At 50.2% G+C, this 18,263-nt stretch overlaps 1 protein-coding gene across 11 annotated transcripts in view; it reads right to left on the bottom strand.

Annotated features, from left to right (window-relative positions):
• The window catches only part of ARHGAP22 (Rho GTPase activating protein 22), a 218,772-nt gene that overhangs the window by 97,005 nt on the left and 103,504 nt on the right, over positions 1-18,263 (bottom strand). For all 11 annotated transcript variants that reach the window (XM_047759995.1, XM_047759990.1, XM_047759994.1 and 8 more), the window contains one exon: positions 11,720-11,807. In XM_047759995.1, coding sequence (XP_047615951.1) covers positions 11,720-11,807 — 88 coding nt within the window. The remainder of the gene's footprint in view (positions 1-11,719; positions 11,808-18,263) is intronic.

Below are 18,263 nucleotides of genomic sequence, written 5' to 3' on the forward strand. Positions count from 1 at the left end.
GTGGTACAGACTGCAGACACGGCTCGGATCTGGTGTTGCTGTGGCTGTGGCGTAGGCCAGCAGTAGCTCCGATTCAACTCCTAGTCTGGGAACTTCCATGTGCCGTGAGTGCAGCCCTAAAAAAAAAAAAGGGTAAACATAAAGAGACTTGTTGTGGGGAGGGGTGTGGGTAGCTCATTGGGGTGGAGTCTAGAAGGGCTTCATAGATCATGGATCTTGGTCCTGAATAGGGGAAGAGCATTACCTGCAATGGGGGAACAGTGGAACATGGGAGTGGAACTGAGCACTTAACAAGCCATGTGCCCTGCAAAACTGAATCCAGGTTGTCTCAGCTGCTAGCCTGGGCTTCTGTGCCCTCACAATAACCCAGTCATCTTTATCCCCAAACTACATCTCCCTGTCTGTCCTTTCTTAGTTTCTTGGCAACCTGGAAGTCATCCTGGACACTGCCTCCTGCATCCCATTCTTCACCAGGTTTGGCCATCCTGTCTCACAGTCACCTGCATTCTCCTGGCCTCTGCTTGGTTCTAGCTCGTCAGCATCCAGTGCCTGATGCTCTATTAAGACAGCGCCCTAACTGGTTCCAGGTCTACCTTGTTACCCCATACTCAATCCAGTTTTCTCATTGTTGTTAATAAATATGATCATTCCTTTCCCTTGTTTAGGAAACTTCAGTGGTTCCTCCTTGCCTATAATATTGTCCAAATGCCTGAGCCTGATAGACAAGGCTCTTTGGGATCTAACCCACAGCGAATGGTGCAGAGTTAGTCAGGCTGTGTCATGCCCCAGGACGTTTGCACGACTGTGTGTGTCTCCTCAGCTGCAGCTGTAGGTGTGATTCAGCCATGGACCCTGTCTGAGGAGCCCTACATCTGATGAGAGAAACATAACAGCCTCCGAAGGTGAAGAAGGTAAAAAACCAAGAGGTGTTTTCAATTGTGTGTGAAAGGTGCAGCTGCAGAAGCAAGTGCAGGTTTGAATGAGAAGCCCTAAGGTGAAAGGGGGCGGGTCACCTGGCTGGGATGAGGATGTCAGTGGCAAGCCTGGAGTCTGGATCCATGCACCTCCCCAGCCAGGGCAGGACACTTCCTGGAGTCCCTGCAGGCCATGCAGGTGGCCCTCAGTGTGAAGATCAGAAGGCTATGGGTCAGGGAGTCAGGGCGAGTGTCACATGCTGAGGTAAGGCTGAGCCAGTGCACTGGGGTAAGGACCACATTACACACTCAGAAAACCAGGCTGACCCAGGTAGGCAGCATGGGTGGGTCACTAGAGGCTCTTTCTGTTGGCCTCATTCAAGAGAGATGGCTGCAGATTAATCACCTAAGGGACCACAGCCTTGACTAGCAAGGATGCAGGTGCAGGCCTCACCTCCCAAGGCAACTTTCCTTGAGGCCCTCTCTGGGTGTAGGCAGGGCCGTTTAAAGGCCCATCGGCTTTAGAGGATTAGGGTTGGGAGAAGTGGAGACTCTGCAGGAAATTCAGCAGCATTTCTATCCATGGAACCAAAGAGGCGGTGGGCGGAGACAGAGGGCAGGCGTGGCTTCAGGCCCAGGGCCAGGGCTGGATGGGAAGAACATGGGGCTGGGCTCTGAGGGGTGGAGCAGCTCAGCCCCTGGAGAAGCCACACCCCTTTCTGGTGCCAAGTTTATGAATGGGATAAGGGCACTGATAAGATGTGGACTGAATTCATTTATGACTGGAGGCTCTGAGGGCTAGTGAATTTGCAGAAAGGGATCAATGAGGGGTGTTAGGCTGTGTTCTCAGGCTGGAGAAAATCAGGTCCTGGGTTTACAGCCAGAAGCCCACAGTCAGGGCCGGCTTCACAGGTTTGTGACCAGGGCAGGGGCACCCAGCCCCCCTACTCAGAAGGACCCTGCCCTAGCAATTCAGTGCTCTCTCTGGTGGCTGTCTTGGAAGTTGTCAATAATTTTGTCTTAAAATCTATGTTTTCACTATTACACATAAAATAAACAGGGATCTACTGTGTGTAGCACAGGGAACTATATTCAATATCTTGTAATAACTTATAATGGAAAAGAATCTAAAAAGTATATATATGTACATATCTGTATAACTGAACCACTTTGCTATATACCTGAAATGAAATCAACTATACTTTGAGTTTTAAAAATTGTGAAAAACAAGATCCTACTGAAGAGAACAGAGAACTGTATTCAATGTCCTATAATAAACCATAGTGGAAAAGAATTTAAAAAAAAGAGTATATAAAAAAAATAGTGAGAATTTCTGTTGTGGCTCAGTGGGTTAAGAACCCAACAGAATGTCTGTAAAGATGCGAGTTTGATTCCTGGCGTTGGTTAAGGATCTAGCATTGCCACAAGCTGCGGTGTAGATTGCAGATGTGGCTCAGATCTTGTGTTGCTCTGGCTGTGGCATAGGCTGGTAGCTGCAACTCCTATTAGACCCCTAGCCCAACTTCCATACATCACCAGTGCAGCTGTAAAAAGAAAAAAAAAAAATTGTGGTTTGTAATTGAAGTCTGATGGCCCAGTGCAGTGTGTGTGAGAGCCTGGAATCTCAGCTCTCCCATGGTCCTGCCCCCTATAGGCTCCTGCCTCTAGGATGCTCAGCCACTCCCTGCCTCCTGGTGCCCCAGGCCAACAGCCCCCCTCCCCACCTCTGCCCAGTGACTTCTGCCACCCCCTTCCTCTAGGCTGGTGGAGGGCTGGGGTCAGGGGCACCTACCCTGAAGAGTCTCAGGGTGGAACACAGTGGGGACAGTTGCTGCCCTGGTTGACAGCACCAGTGCACAGGGTAGGGCATCAGGCTGCAGGAAAGGGAGATGCCTGGCTGGACTTCCTCCCCCAGAATGAGGTCCAGTGGCTTGTGGGAGGGAGACCTGGTAGCTGGTGGCTGTGTGTGCTGTACCTCCAGGAGGAGGGTGGGACCCTGGGTGCCTATGAGTCATCTCTTCTCATCCGACAAGCATATCCCTGTGCCCAAGTGAGTGCACCACTTAAGTAGCAAATAAAAAAACACCCATGCCTGGTCTGTCCCTAGGACCCCACAGAGAACAGCTCCGCCTACTCCTCCCACATCATAGAGCTTCACATGCATCCATGTGGCCACTGAACCCCTTGGAATCCTCTGCCCTCCTCAGCGGAGCAGCTTAGAGCTGCAGGGAGGGTGGTGGCCTCCAGCCCCCTCACCATGTAGGAGTCAGTCTTGTTTATGTAGGGCTCTTCTACTACAGTGTGGGGATGGTGACCTCCTTAATTCCAGCTCCTGTCTCCACGGACACAGACTCTGGGCACCTCACTCCCACAGCTGCCCTTCCACGGTGCTCTGGGCACCTCATTCCCATAGCTGCCCTTGCTCAGGACCAAGTAGATAATTTGTGGGGCCTGGTACAAAATAAAAATGCAGGGCTCCGTCTTCCAAAAACAGGGGAAAAGCAGCATGAAAGGTATTAAATAGAAAATTTCCAGAGTTCCTGACGGAAACGAATCTGACTAGGAACCATGAGGTTGCACGTTCAATCCCTGGCCTTGATGAGTGGGTTAAGCATCCAGCGTTGCCGTGAGCTGTGGTATAGGTCACAGACATGGCTCAGATCTGGCATGTGGCTCTGACGTAGGTTGGCAGCTACAGCCCTGATTCGACCCTTAGCCTGGGAACCTCCATATGCCGTGGGTGCAGCCCTAAAAAGACCAAAAAAAAAAAAAAAAAAGAAAGAAAAAAGAAACTGGAACAAATATTAAAAAAAGAAAGAAAGAAAAATTCCCCCTTTACTCCGTGAGCTCTCTTTAACCGGTCCAAGTATGGTTCTTGGACCAGCAGGAGCAGCAGCAGCACCTGGGAGCTTGTTAGAAATGCAGGTTCTCAGGCCCCACACAGACCCTGGAATCAGTAACTCGGGATGAGAAAGCACAGGCTGGTGGAGGGTGGGGAAGCATCCTCAGCTCGTCCACACATCTTAGCTCACTCTATGTTCACAGCCAACTTGCCCAGTAGTTAGCTTTATTTCTATGATCAGGATGAAAATGAGACTCAGAGAATGTAAGTTACTGGCCCAAGTTCTCGCCGTTCGTGACTGGTGGAGCTAGAATGTGAATCTCAGCGCCTGACTCCAAAGTCTAGGCTCCCCCACCTGGGTGCTCCCCCTCCCTCTCTGCCTTCATTTTAGGGCCACTTGAAGAGCACCTAGTCCACGTCAGGCATTGCACCCAGTCACCCCCTGACCTAAGCGTGTGCTGTGCAGTATGGCCCCACCACACACATGGGGCTGCTGAGAACTTGAAATGCGGCTGGTGTAACTGAGCAACAGGATTGTCAATTTCATTACAAAGGTGGCTGGCTTCCTTTAATACTTCTACTGAAAGGGGCTGCTCTAGAACATGATTTTGGCCAAGGGAATGAACTGCAGCCTGCTCTTCGAGGGCATTTTCTTCCCAGGGACATGCATGGGAGTTCCCCACGCCTGGTCCTGTGTTTAGTTGAGAAAAGTAAGGTTAAGACAGGAGGGCCAGACCACAAATCAGGGAAGTTTGAGAAATCCCTCTTGTATTTGCTGTTTCTCCCACCCTCGGGGGTGGAGAGAGCCGGTGAATGACTTTCTAAATTCATTTCTAGTCACTTCCCATCGTCTGGCACTCTGCAGGCAAACTCAGCGGGGCCACATGGGGTCAGGCTGATATGCCGGCTGGCTGGTACCAGGTGCCGAGATAGGCTGAGATTGGCATCCCGCTCAGGAGGCCGCTAATGAGATGAGCGATGCTCTGGGGATGTCAGGAGCACCGTATCGTCTGCTTCTACAGGGTAATCTGTGTGTGCTGGCTGCGTTTCAAGGTCAGGCTGCAGAGATAGCAGGCAGCACTTTTCCTATCTGCCCAAAGCTGCAGGCAGATAAGGAGGCAGCTGTAAGCTCAATGCTCGAGAGAGGCTTCAAAGACCCAGTGCAGCTGCTAGAAACTGCTGGAACCCATTCTCATGGAGTAAGCTTGGTTATGGAAGGCCAGTCTTCTGGTGCCATTCTACCAGGGCAGGTGGACACCTCGGAGACCCTCTTATCTTACAGTTGGAGAAACCAAGGAAATCTGATCTGGTTCCCTCAGGAAGTTAGAGCTTGAGCTGTGTCTGGGACCCATTTAAACAGACCCCAAAGCCATGCACATGATCAGGGCCCCCTTGCTAAGAACTTGGCACATGAGTTTGGAATTGCACAGAAAGGATCCGAGCTTGACTTTAAGTGGCCTGGCTTCTGGGTTGCCTCCCTCATGAGTGACCGCTTCGGCAGGGCCTGTTGTTCTGCTCCTCCAGGTCAGACTGGTCCCCTCTGTGGACACTGGCTGGGGTGAGGCTGGGGGGCAGAGCATGGATGGTGGTAACAAGGAGTGGCAGCTCATCTCCTCATCTCCTGCCTGGTCCTTGTAATCCACCACCCGCATCACTACCCCTGGTGCGTTTTCTAACACACCCTCCTGCCAGCTTAAGATGGGCAATGGCTAAAGTCCCAGCCTCTTTGTCCAGCATCCAAGGCCCTTCATGACCTGGCCCTGAGCACCTTTCCACTTTGGTCCTCTATGCGCTGAGTCTCCACACCACACACCTCTGCAGGCCTCTGTGCTTTGTGTCTCTGACCTCCCTTCTGGACCATTCTGGGGGTGACCTTCTCTTACGTGGGTCATTTTCACTTCCCTGTCAAGGTTCAGCTTGAGTGAGATCTTCCCTAACCAGCCAAGCCAGCTGCCCCCACCCTCTGCTCTGGGCTCTCAGCCCTGGGGACACCTGTCAGAGAGAGTCCTCACCACACAGTATTGGGACTGGTAATGTATAGGGATGGCTGAGTGGAGTGTGTTAGTGTTATTATTAATAATCATGATAAACAGACAGATTTCAGGGAAGAGGGAAGAAGAGAAAAAACATTGGCATTTATGCTGAGCCAGGCCCTGGGCTCTCACTGCATCCTCACTAAACCCAAGGCACTTGGCTTTATTATCACCAAATTACAAGTGATGAGACAGAGTCACGGGGACATCGAGTGACTTGCCCGAGCCCACGCGGGCCTGGGTGGCAGGGTCGGGCTTCTGTCCAGTTCCCCCTGGCTTTGGACAGGACAGCCTACAACACTGGCCAGAGCTAGATGGTGTGGGGACAGGCATGCCCGGCTGGGAGAGCGCAGCAAATGGGAGCAAACAGGGAGACGGCATGAGGGCTCGGCCTCCCCACTCTCTCCCCTGGAAATTTCCTTTCTGTGCAGACTTGCCCTAGGAAACCCTGGTGTCACCAGCATGCCTGGGTGCAGTCCATCCCGTGTCTCCCCCACTTCTGGGGGGCGCCACTGGTCACTTTGCTCATGCTCCAGCCCCCAAGGCCTGGGTGGAGCTGCAGACCCTAAGCCTCAAAGCCATGTTGCCCAGGTCAGCTGCCCGCAGGATGCCCACCGGGAGTTTGGGGTATGGGTGGGGACCCCAAGCACTGTGGTGGGAGAGGCAGCAGGGGCTCTGTGGGAGAGAAAGGCACTTGCCAGATCTCTGACCTGGCAGCTTTGCCCAGAGCCTCCAGCACCCTATCTTGAGAAACATGGTCTGTGGGGCCCAAAGCAGTCAGGTGCCCTTCACTGGGAACTGGGCCCAGACATCAGAGGGTCCATGACACCCTCTGTATCCTCCCCCTGCTCCATAAGACAGCACTTCCCTGCTCTGGGATTCAGGGCAGCCATTTGAGTCTCATTCGGATTATCCTGAGCCCCACACGCTGGGGTCCTTACACTCCAGGAGGAAATGCCACAAGGTAGTCACACCTGAGGCTCCGGTGTGGTTTTGCAGAAAGAGCCAAGGTCAGTGTGACACTTGGTCCCTAAAGTGACAGCTGTGGACCGTGTCTGATGCAGGGCACCTCTTTTCCCTTCCTGGAAGCACCTGGGGGTCCTTGTTCCTACGGTATGAAGCCTAGGTGGGCCAGTCTGCCCAGGTGTGGAGTGGATGGGCCTTTCCTCATCACTCCGGTGTCACCAGGGGCAGGCATGTAGCCTAAACACAGGCACCCAGACCTCAGACCCTGAGATAGTCATGCTGCCAGGACTGAAGAGCCCATGGGATTCAGCCTTCCCTGCACAGAGCACCCACCCTCTCTCTGTTCCTGGCTCTGGGAGCCCTGAGCAGCCCTGCCATCTGCCCTTCCACAGGCACCTCTCCAGCTTCCCGTGGGTTGATTCTATGTGGCTCCATAGCCTCTGGCCATTTCCCCCTTTGCCTGCATTCGTCAGAGCTGGCTTCTGCCACCTATAATCAGGGACTTTGAAGGACATGCCTAGCAACAGAGGAGCCAGGATAGGCTAGTGTTTACTTGCCAGCAAGACATAGGCTCCCATCTGAATCCCTGTAGTCAGTGGACTTGCCTCCCTGCGGTAGCTTCATGCTTATACCAGAAGAGGGATTCTGGCAACGAGCTACACAGCTCTATGGATCACCTAACTTGGCTCACCAAACTTGAGCATTGAGTGGGTTTAGCAACTTTTTGCCCAGAGCACCAAAAGCAAGCCTCTCCACCCCTTAACCCAACCCTGCAGATTTGGAGGAAGGCTAAAGCTTGGCCTGTGGCTAGATGCCTGCAGAGAGTCTGAGAGGCCAATGGGATAGGTCCTGCAAGGGGCAGACAGCTTTCAAAAGGCTGGGAGGGAGTGGGGTTGGCCAGGCAATTACTGGGCTGGAGAAGAGGCCCAGGTGGAAAGGGGACCCAAAGTCCTTGAACCCCAGCCCCTTCTGGGGGCCTGCCTCCTTCAGATCCGACAGGGAGCCAAGCTCAGAGTGTTGGTGGAAAGCCGGGTTCTGGAGCTTGACTGCGGCTCCACTAGTTAGTGACTGTCAGAGCCCATCAAGAATCAGCCATGCAGCCTGGCTGAGATGGTTGGGGGGGTGGGATGGAGGACACGCATGACCTGTCATGCAATTGGCATGTCTCTCCACTAGATGGCACTCACTGTACAATTTTTCCTTACTCTTGAAGACCACGGATAGAACTATGACTTAAAATTCAAGTAATTGATCTCATGCATGATCATTCTTGGGTTTTCTCTCAGGTGCCCAAGAGTTGACCAGTTTCCCTTCCTCTGGATACTGGATGTGATACTGGATACCAGCATGGCTTTCCCTGGCCAGCAAGATGCATCCACTGGAGGTGATTGAGTATTTCCTCCTCAGGGTTCCCCAAAGGGTGTCTGGGGCCCCTCACTGTCCACCACCTGACCTGCTTTCCCTGTGAGGTCTCACAGCCCCTGTTCCAGGGCTTCGGGAGTGGCTGCAAGTTCAAAGGCAAGAGGACAGAGATGTGCAGCACCTGGATCTACATATACCTGGTGCTTAGTCCACTGCTGGGCTTGGGAAGAAGTGGGTGGGGACTTTTCTTTCTATAAGTGCATTCCTAGACCTTTCAGGCCCAGGTAGGAAAGATGCCAGACTTGGCCTGTGTTGGAGAGTGGCTGAAGTGTGCGGCTTTGAAAGCCAGACTGCCCTGACCTTACTGCCATCCTGCTGTGTGTCCTTGGGCAAGTCATCCATCCTTCCTAACCCCCGGTGTCCTTTTTCATAAAACAGGCAGTGACACTACCCCTTACCTTAGAGGGCTGGTTTGAGTATGGTGGTAGCCCCACAAAGATGTCCAGGTCCTACTTCCTGGAACTGGGACTGTTACCTTAGATGGCAAATGGATCTTCTCCCCGCCCCCTCCTCCACCCCGAGTCAAAGAAATCCCTGTGAAAACCTCTGACCCAGATAAAGAGCATGCACTCTGGTGGTCATTCCCGTCTGGTCCTTGGGGCACATGTTCAGTGCCTTGCTGAATTTATGGTGAGGCGTGGTGACCCCTACCTTTCGGTTTCTGCCTCACCTCACTTCTCCCCAACTCTCAGCCCAGGACCTGGGCGCCTCCCCCAGCCCTTGCTTCCATGTGTCGGGTTCGGTTCCCCTGCTCCACATGGCAGGGCCCTGCCCACCTCACTGCCCTCCTTCATTCTTCTCTACCTTCTTAGCAGATGATTTTACTCCTGTTCTACATGCTGCGTCCAGCGCTGCAGGGCAATGGGGAATCCTGGAAGAGGGACAGCGCGGAATAACAAAACACACAAGACTACTTAACATTTAGAAAGGGGGGTACTCTGTTCCACAGAACAAAGGGTCTCTAGGCTTTAGCCCACACGACTTTTATTAAGGGAGGAGATGAGCTTAGTGGGGAAGGTGATGAGATTAGTATTCTTAGGATTAAGGAAGGGGACAAGATTGTAGGCAAGAACAGGCATAGCAGAGTTCTGTGGGGTGCAGTGGTTAAGGAATCTGACTAGTAACAAGGTTGCGGGTTCGATCCCTGACCTTGCTCAGTGGGTTAAGGATCTGGTGTTGCCGTGAGCTGTGGTGTGGGTCACAGATGTGGCTTGGATCCCGCGTTGTTGTGGCTCTGGTGTAGGCCGGTGGCTACAGCTCCAATTAGACCCCTAGCCTGGGAACCTCCATAGGCCACAGGAGTGGCTCAAGAAAAGGCAAAAAAAAAAGAAAAAGAAAAAAAGAACAGGCATAGCCAATGACAAGATCCTAAGGGGGTACCCTTAGGACATGGTGCAGTTGTTTATAGAACAACATGAATATCTTGTCTTTGAAGGAGACCCTGTACTTTAGAACTCTGTGCCCACAGAGAGTTGTCTTTTGCAGAGTCCAGCTGTTCAGTGGTCTCCAACATATACAGTCAACCAAGCCCCTATTTTCCACTCTGTCCCTAGGATCCCTCTGTTGCCACTTTCTAGTGTGCATTTTTAGCATCAAGATTCTTGCAGTAGATTAAATACCCACCTGTAACCACAGGTACTTGAACTGTGCATATGGGGGATGCCATTGAGAGGGTCTCCCTACACTTCACCTGCAGCCTGTGCCTCCTGGAATCCCTAGTATGGACAGAGCAGGGAGAACACACCCCACCCCAGGCTTGGATTCTTTTTCTTTTTGGTCTTTTTAGGGCCACATCCATGGCATAGGGGCATGTGGAGGTTCCCAGGCTAGGAGTCGAATAGGAGCTGTAGCTTCTGACCTATGCCACAGCCACAGCAGCACTGGATCCAAGCCCCGTCTGCAACCTACACCACAGCTCACAGCAATGCCGGATCCTTAATCCACTGAGCTAAGGCTCATGGATGCTAGTCAGGTTCATTTCCACTGCACCACGACAGGAACTCCCAGGCCTGGATTCTTTCATTCCTGCTCCAAATGGTGATCTCTTGCTGGCCTGAGCCTGGGCTGATCCATCCCAGGGTGTACAGCCCACAGCCAGGTCACTTCATCAGAGTGGTTGAGCGGCCGTGCTGCTCTTAGACTTTTAACTTACTGGCTCACGGACCCCAGTGAGGCCCTAACACACTCAGTCCATAGCTACCACTTCCCAGAAGGAAGTCTAAACTCGGATGGCATGTGATGGGATGTGATGATGACCTGCCTGTGATGCTCTTTGTGCCCTGCCCAGACCCCCGGGCACTCACTGTTCCCATTCACACTGGTGGCCTCTTTCCTTAAGCACCTGCCACTCTGCCCCAAGACCCTCTCTGAATGCAGGGAATTTGGCCAAGTGCTGTGCAGGCCAGAAATGCCACAGGCAACCTCCCCAGGAGCAGCTCTCAGTTAACGGCCCAGTGGGAGTTGGTGAGTAAGCTCCCAGCCTCCTCACTCCTTGGATGATACTCCTCTGAGTTCATTCCCCCAGAAGCTCCCCTTTGGAACTGAGCCCTAGGTGCCCACAGCAGCACCCGCTCACTGGCGCACCTGCTGGCTCTCCTCCCTTCCTGCTCTCATCCCTGGGCTTTCTTGGGAATGGGATAAACTGCTCGGATCTGACAGAAGTCAAGCTAAGGAAAACACCACCTCACTGTAGAAGCCGGCCCCTCTATAAACGGACTGACTCATGTGCAAGATACATTTACTTAGTTCAATAAGAATCACATTTTAAAACTGGGAACTTTAAAAAACGGTTTCGTAACTGCCAACGTGACAGCGGTTCTCTGAAGTAAATTAGCTCCTTTGCTCCCATCACATCCCAGATCTCTGTTCAGGGATTCATGATGGGGTTTATTTTAACACTCTGAACCTGTGCCAGGGATTTGCCTGGACTTATTTGCATGTGACCCAGAAACTGTGTTTGGACCTTCACCCTAAGGTGCCCCGTCACTTGGTTTCTTCCCTTGTCTTACAGTGATTTTAAAAATCCACATTTTCCTCTCACCAAAAGCTAATTATCCAGACAACTGATTGGGTTTTCTTTTTTTATTTTCATCTCTTGTCTTTTTAGGGCCACACCTGTGGCATACAGAGGTTCCCAGGCTAGGGGTCGACTCAGAGCTGTAGCTGCTGGTCTACACCACAGCCACAGCAACGTGGGACCAAGCCTCATCTGCGACCCACACCACAGCTCACCAGATCCTTAACCCAAGAGTGAGGCCAGGGACTGAACCTGAACCCGAACCCGCGTTCTCATGGATACTAGTTGGGTTCATTAACCACTGAGCCACGGGAACTCTCTTGATTGGATTTTATAATTTTACCCCACATTTGCAATATCCTCTATATTTGGCCCAAATTTCTGAACTGTGCTTGGAGACAGCGCCAGAGTTCCTGCAGAGAGGAGTGCTGTGAAGGTGGCCCTTCCTAGGCCAGAGGTGAGGGGACATGCCCATGAGGGCCACCAGGGTCAGCCCCAGCACAGAGCTGAGAGTGTGCAGGCCTACCTGGGCTGATCTCAAAGAGGTGCTTTCCTGGGTCCTCGGGGCCAGGAAGAAGTTCAGTCACCTGGGTCCCTTGTAGAGAAATAAATCCCTAAAGTAGAGAGACAAACACAAACACGAGGCATGAGACGGCTAAGAAAGGGTTCCTGGAGAGCAGAGGGTGGGGCCTTGGGGTCAGGGGTCCCTGGCTGGGTGCTGGGAGGAGCACAGGCCTCCTTTCCAAGTCAGGGACCAGGCATAGGAGGCCCTGCATAGGGTCCCCCATGCAGTAGGGCGACACTACATATTTTTTAAATTTTAATGACTTTTATTTTTTCCATTATAGTTGGTTTATAGTGTTCTGTCAATTTTCTACTGTACAGCAAGGTGGCCGAGTCACACATACATATATACATTATTCTCACATTATCATGCTCCATCATAAATGACCAGATATAATTCCCAGTGCTACATAGCAGGATCTCATTGTTTATCCATTCCAAAGGCAATAGTTTGTATTTATTAACCCAAATTCCCAGTCCCTCCCACTCCCTCCCCCTCCCCTTGGCAACCATAAGTCTGTTCTCCAAGTCCATGAGTTTCTTTTCTGTGGAAAGGTTCACTTCTGTACATACCCTTGGAGAAGATGGGGTTCACTCCCCTGGCTAAGGCATGGAAGCCCAAGGCAGGAGCAGGAAGGAAGGCTTCATTATTGGGGGCCCCTGTCCCAGTGCGGCCATGTGCAAGCTTTCTGGGGCAGGAGTTTTCAGCAGGAGAGTCGGGGAGTGGAAGGCTCCTCATACCTAACTGTCCAGGAGATGATGACATGGGGGAAAGGATGCACAGATCTGTGTGAGCTCAGTTCTGCCCCCTGCTGGCTGAGGGAGATTTTACCTCTTTACCTATGCATGGGAGTCAGCTACCATGCAGAAGGTACCCAGGCAGATGGTGCCACAAGCCTGATAAACCAGTGTGTGTACATTTCAGGGGGGGGGGGCTCCCTGTGGGTCCTACCCCATTATCTAAATGCTCAAATCTAGTAGCCAGGATGAAAGATGCAGGGGAAGAGCATGGGGAGGCTGGGTTTGAGTCCTAGCCCTGTACTTTCAGGCTGTGTGACTTCGGGCAACCTCTTAACCTCTCTGAACCTCAGTTTCCATGTCTATACAATGAGATCATAACTCCCACTTTTCAGGGGCACTGAGATATCAGATTCCAGTTCAGAAAATCCTGCTCTAGACAAGGTGCTGTTATAATTACACTGACTCACCCTTTCCCACCCACCAGGCTGGGCAGGGCCTCCTTCATTCCCCTTTTCTATGTTAGTGACTGATCTCCACTGAGGCTTCTCATTCATGCTCAGATTTGTTCAGCTCAGACTGCACAAAGCCCTCACTACACACTTTTGGTTCTCTACATGGGAAACTCATTTTTAAATTCCATACCTACAGTCTAACTGCCTGGGTTCAAATCCTGGATTAGCTACTTACTGGCTGTGTGGCCTCAGGAGAATTGCTTAACCTCTCTGTGAAACTTCCCAATTTCCTTATCTGTGAAATAGGCTTAATAATAGTTCTATGTGGGGTTGTTTTGAGCATTAAATGAATTAGTACTCTGAAACCCTCAGAGCACTACCTGACACACAGTGAAAGCTGTGTATTTGCTGAATAAACCCCAGATATTACTGTATGTCAGGGCTCCACACTGGGTGGGGGAACAGCACTCCTGCAACTGCATTTGCCCAGGGAACTGGCGTAGTCACCTGCTTTACCCACGTCATTGCCTCTAGTCCCCCACCCCCATGCGAGCCTGCAGAGCGCTCTTCATTCCGCCGCACCTTTTCCAGGCAATTCTTGGCTTTAAAGGTGACTGGATCCTCCATGTGGTTGCTAGAATCTTGTGCTCCAGAGACACACACAGAAATACCTTTTCCCATTTAAGCAACGTAAAGGCAGAACACTGTCGTTATCCACAGAGGCTTGTTTTAGAGAAATTATAGCAATAAACCAGAAAGCCAGCTGGTAATCACTGTAACTGAATTAACAGTTTCTTTCTAGGGAACCTGGAGCTGGTGGGAATGAATCAGGACCGCAGCCGCAGGATGGGGAAACGTGCTCATTATAGGGTGTGGATGAGATCCGTCACTGGCTAATGGGATGTTTCTGGTGTTTGCCGTTTCGGTAACTGTCTCTGTACTTTTGAGCACTTAACTTTTTTTTTTCTTTTTTTTTTCTTCCCCTCTATGTCTCAATACCTGTCATCCACAAAATGGGAGTAACAATATTGACACTGACCTGACTTTCTATTCCAGCTATGTGGAAAAGCAGCTCCTGTTTACAGAGCTTGTACTATATTCCTGGCTCTCTACTGGACTTTTATCTTTCTAGAGGCCCTGTAGGGGTGGGTACTACTATTCCCACTTTCTTGGACGAGCAGATGGGGGTCAGACAGGTGAAGCAACCAGCCCCCTTGTCCCTCTGCTGGCAAAGGTGAGCTGGGATGTGCGAGGGCTGTGTCACATGCTGGAGCACCTTCCCTCCCACATCTGTGACAGCAGCTGCTGGCTGACTTTGCATGGAAGAAGCTGCCCAGGAGAGCCAGCCTGGGACTCTGGGGCCATGCTCACCACTCACTCAGAAGAATCCAAGTGTGGCCGCCTTAGGGCTCTCAGAACTGGCTTTTGGTCCCCCAGATCTCTCCTGCCTCCCACAAGTTAAAAGCACGACTTTGATCCTAGCACTCTGCTCAGGCACTTGGGGGTGGAGGAAGAGGCAGAGAGAGGAGGGGCAGGGAAGCAGAGTCAGTCTGATTTCCTGTTTCTAGTATGATGTTTGTTAAGGCTATGATGAAGGACATGTAAGGAGTCAGTATGAAGCATGCACTGAAATACTCGGGCAAGGACTCAACCTTGAGGGGACATCGGAGTCACCCCAGGGTTTATTAAAACGCATAGCACCAGGTCTGGTGGTATTGTGGTCAATGTTGAACAGGCTCTCTGAAAAAGGTAAGGCAACCTGATTTGTACGGTTTGTCAACTTCTGTGATACAAATACCCCCCATGGCTGATTTCGTGATGTCACTGAACTTGGCAATAGGAAGAAATGTACCATAATGCTCCTGCCATACAGATACAATCAGGTCAAAAGGCTCTAGAGCACAGCCCAACAAGGAAATCAAACCATTAGGGGGTGATACAGTTTAAGGACTGATCACCTTTGGGTTTTGTTCTATTTGTTTGAAATTTATTTTATGGAAGTATAAGCTGATTTACAATGTTGCATTCGCTTCTGGTGTACAGCAAAGTGATTCAGTTACACATATTTATATATTCTTTTTCCTACTCTTTTCCATTATGGTTTATTATAGGATATTTAATATAGTTCCCTGTGCTACCCAGTAGGACCTTTTTGTTAATCCATTGATTGCCTTTGTTTTTAATACAATTTATCTAACTGTGGGTCTGTATGGTTTAATTTTTAATAATGAAAATGTTTAACAAATGGCTGGTAAGCATAGCTCCGATGGACCCATGCCTGGGGTTTCTGATTCTATAGGTCTGGGGAAAGTAAGAGAATATGCACTTCTTTTTTTTTTTCGTCTTTTTGCTATTTCTTGGGCCGCTCCTGCGGCATATGGAGGTTCCCAGGCTAGCGGTCGAATCGGAGCTGTAGCCACCAGCCTATGCCAGAGCCACAGCAACGTGGGATCCGAGCCGCGTCTGCAACCTACACCACAGCTCACGGCAACGCCGGATCATTAACCCACTGAGCAAGGGCAGGGACCGAACCCGCAACCTCATGGTTCCTAGTTGGATTCGTTAACCATTGCGCCACGATGGGAACTCCGAGAATATGCACTTCTAACCAGCTTTCTGATGCTGCTGGCTGCCAGGAGTACACTTTGAGAATAACTGTCTTTTTTCAGCATCTTAAATGCTTTTTTTTTTTTTTTGGTCTTTTCTAGGGCCGCTACCCCAGGCATATGGAGGTTCCCAGCTAGGGGTCCAATTGGAGCTGTAACCGCCAGCCTATGCCACAGGCACAGCAATGTGTAATCCAAGCCAAGTCTACAACCTACCACACAGCTCACGGCAACACTGGATTCTTAACCTGATGAGCAAGGCCAGGGATCAAACCCACAACCTTATGGTTCCTAATCGGATTCTTTAACCACTGCGCCACGATGGGAACTCCAGCATCTTAAATGCAAACGTCAGGAACACTGCACGTGGAGGGGAAGCAGCCCAGTGATTAGCCTTGTACCCTCTCATTTGTCTAAACCCAGCAATGGGGCTCCTAGGATGGAGTACAACCTATACCAATTCTGGTGAAGATGCTCAGAATTCAGAAAGCCTCCCATGTCATACTAGAGGTACTTAGAAAAAGAGGTACCACTGTCTAGAGGTACTTAGAGAAACTAGCCAAAGGAAGGTGACTTTCCATGAGTTTACTCAGCATGTCACTTCCTCATGTGTAAAATAAAAGATGATAATAGTATCTGCCACGTGAGGCTGTTGTAAGGGCTAAATGATTTGTTATTTTCCTGCTGACCTTGGAGAGCCAGGTTTTGATTGAGGTGATATGTCTGGGATGCATGTGGCTTCCAAGGACAAGGAAGACCTGCTCTGGCTCCTCAGATAGTGCCCTGGGCTAGAGGAGTCTGGGATTGCCCTGAGGAGCCTAAGTGAGTACTAGCACTTTGGAGGGGCCCAGCAGGCCTCTTTTCTGCAGTGCCTGGGGAAGGGGGTGGGGAACAGACACACCATTTGGACACAGAACTGCACAGATGGGCACCTGGGTGCAGAAAGAGAGTGTGCAAACTCCAGACACACAATAGCTTCTCACGAAGGTTAGTCTGCTCTCCTGCTCAATGTGTGTCTGAGCTTATGTGCATTTGCTCTGATTTGCTATTTATGTACTCAGGCTGCATATTCAAGTTCATCCTGAGAGGCTGACATGGAATCTATTCATTTATAGCTCCACACCAGTACAGTCCATTGGCGTAAGTGAGTAATGGTCAAAGGAAGTGCCATTCTGTCTGTGTGCAACAGGGCTCCACTCCAGGCCTGCTGCTGTCTCACTATAGCTTCCTCCTAGATCTTTGTGAATGGATAGCTTGTGAGGGTCCATTGGCAACCAGCGGGGCCCCTAGACACAAGCTCTAGAAACTCCTTCTCTCAGAGAGCAACCTCTGGGAAATGGGTAAGGCCAAAGGCCCTTTGGGAGACAGTATATTTTTCATATTAGTGTCAACTTAGAAGGTTTATTAAAAATTCATCTTTTTTCAGCATCTTAAATGCAAACACCAGGAACACTGAACATGGAGGGGAAGCAGCCCAGTGATTAGCTTTGTAACCTCTCATTTGTCTAAATGCAGCAATGGGACTCCTAGGATGTAGTACAACCTACACTAATTCTGGTGAGGATGCTTAGAATTCAGAAAGCCTCCTATGTCAGATACTGTATGTCTTAGTTACCTATGGCTATAAAGTGAATTACTGCCAAACTCAGTAGCTTAAAACAACAATAAATTTTTATTCTCTTACAGAGTTTCTGTAAATCAGGAATTGTGCAGTGGCTTAGCTGAGTGTTTCTAGCTTGTGATCCTATGAAATGACAGTCACTGTGTTAGGTGGCCCTTGTCAGTTGCATTTTTTAAAAGTATTTTCTCCCATTCTGTAAGTTGTCTTTTTGTTTTCTTTGCTATGCAAGAGCTTGTCAGTTTGATTAGCTCCCATTGGTTTATTTTTGCTTTTATTTCCGTTGCTTTGGGAGACTGGCCTGAGAAAACATTTGTAAGGTTGATGTCAGAGAATGTTTTGCCTATGTTCTCTTCCAGGAGTTTGATGATGTCTTGTCTTACATTCTTTCAGCCATTTTTTGTTGTTGTCTTTTCTAAGGCCACACCCATGGCATATGGAGGTTCCCAGTCTAGGGGTCCAGCCTACACCACAGCCACAGCCACAGCAACGCCAGATCCGAGCCGCGTCTGCGACCTACACCACAGCTCACAGCAATGCTGGATCCTTAACCCACTGAGCAAGGCCAGGGATTGAACCTGCAACCTCATGGTTCCTAGTCAGATTTGCTAACCACTGAGCCACGAGGGGAACTCCTCTTTAAGCTATTTTGAGTTTATGTTTTGTGTGTGGTGTGAGGATGTGTTCTAATTTCATTGATTTGCATGCAGCTGTCCAGGTTTCCCAGCAATACTTGCTGAAAAGACTGTCTTTTTCCCATTTTATGTTCTTGCCTCCTTTGTCAAAGATTAATTGACCATAGGTGTCTGAGTTTATTTCTGGGTTCTCTATTCTGTTCCATTGGTCTGTATGTCTGTTTTGGTACCAGTACCGCACTGTCTTGATGACTATGGCTTTGTAATATTGCCTGAAGTCTGGGAGAGTCATGCTTGGTTTTTGTTCCTCAGAATTTCTTTGGCAATTCTGGGTCTTTTGTGGTTCCATACAAATTTTGGGGTTGTTTGTTCTAGTTCTGTGAAAAATGTTGTGGGTAATTTGATAGGGATTGCATTGAATCTGTAGATTGCTTTGGGTAGTAGGGCCATTTTT

The sequence above is a fragment of the Phacochoerus africanus genome, chromosome 15 (assembly GCF_016906955.1).
Source record: "Phacochoerus africanus isolate WHEZ1 chromosome 15, ROS_Pafr_v1, whole genome shotgun sequence".
Taxonomy (NCBI): Eukaryota; Metazoa; Chordata; class Mammalia; order Artiodactyla; family Suidae; genus Phacochoerus; species Phacochoerus africanus.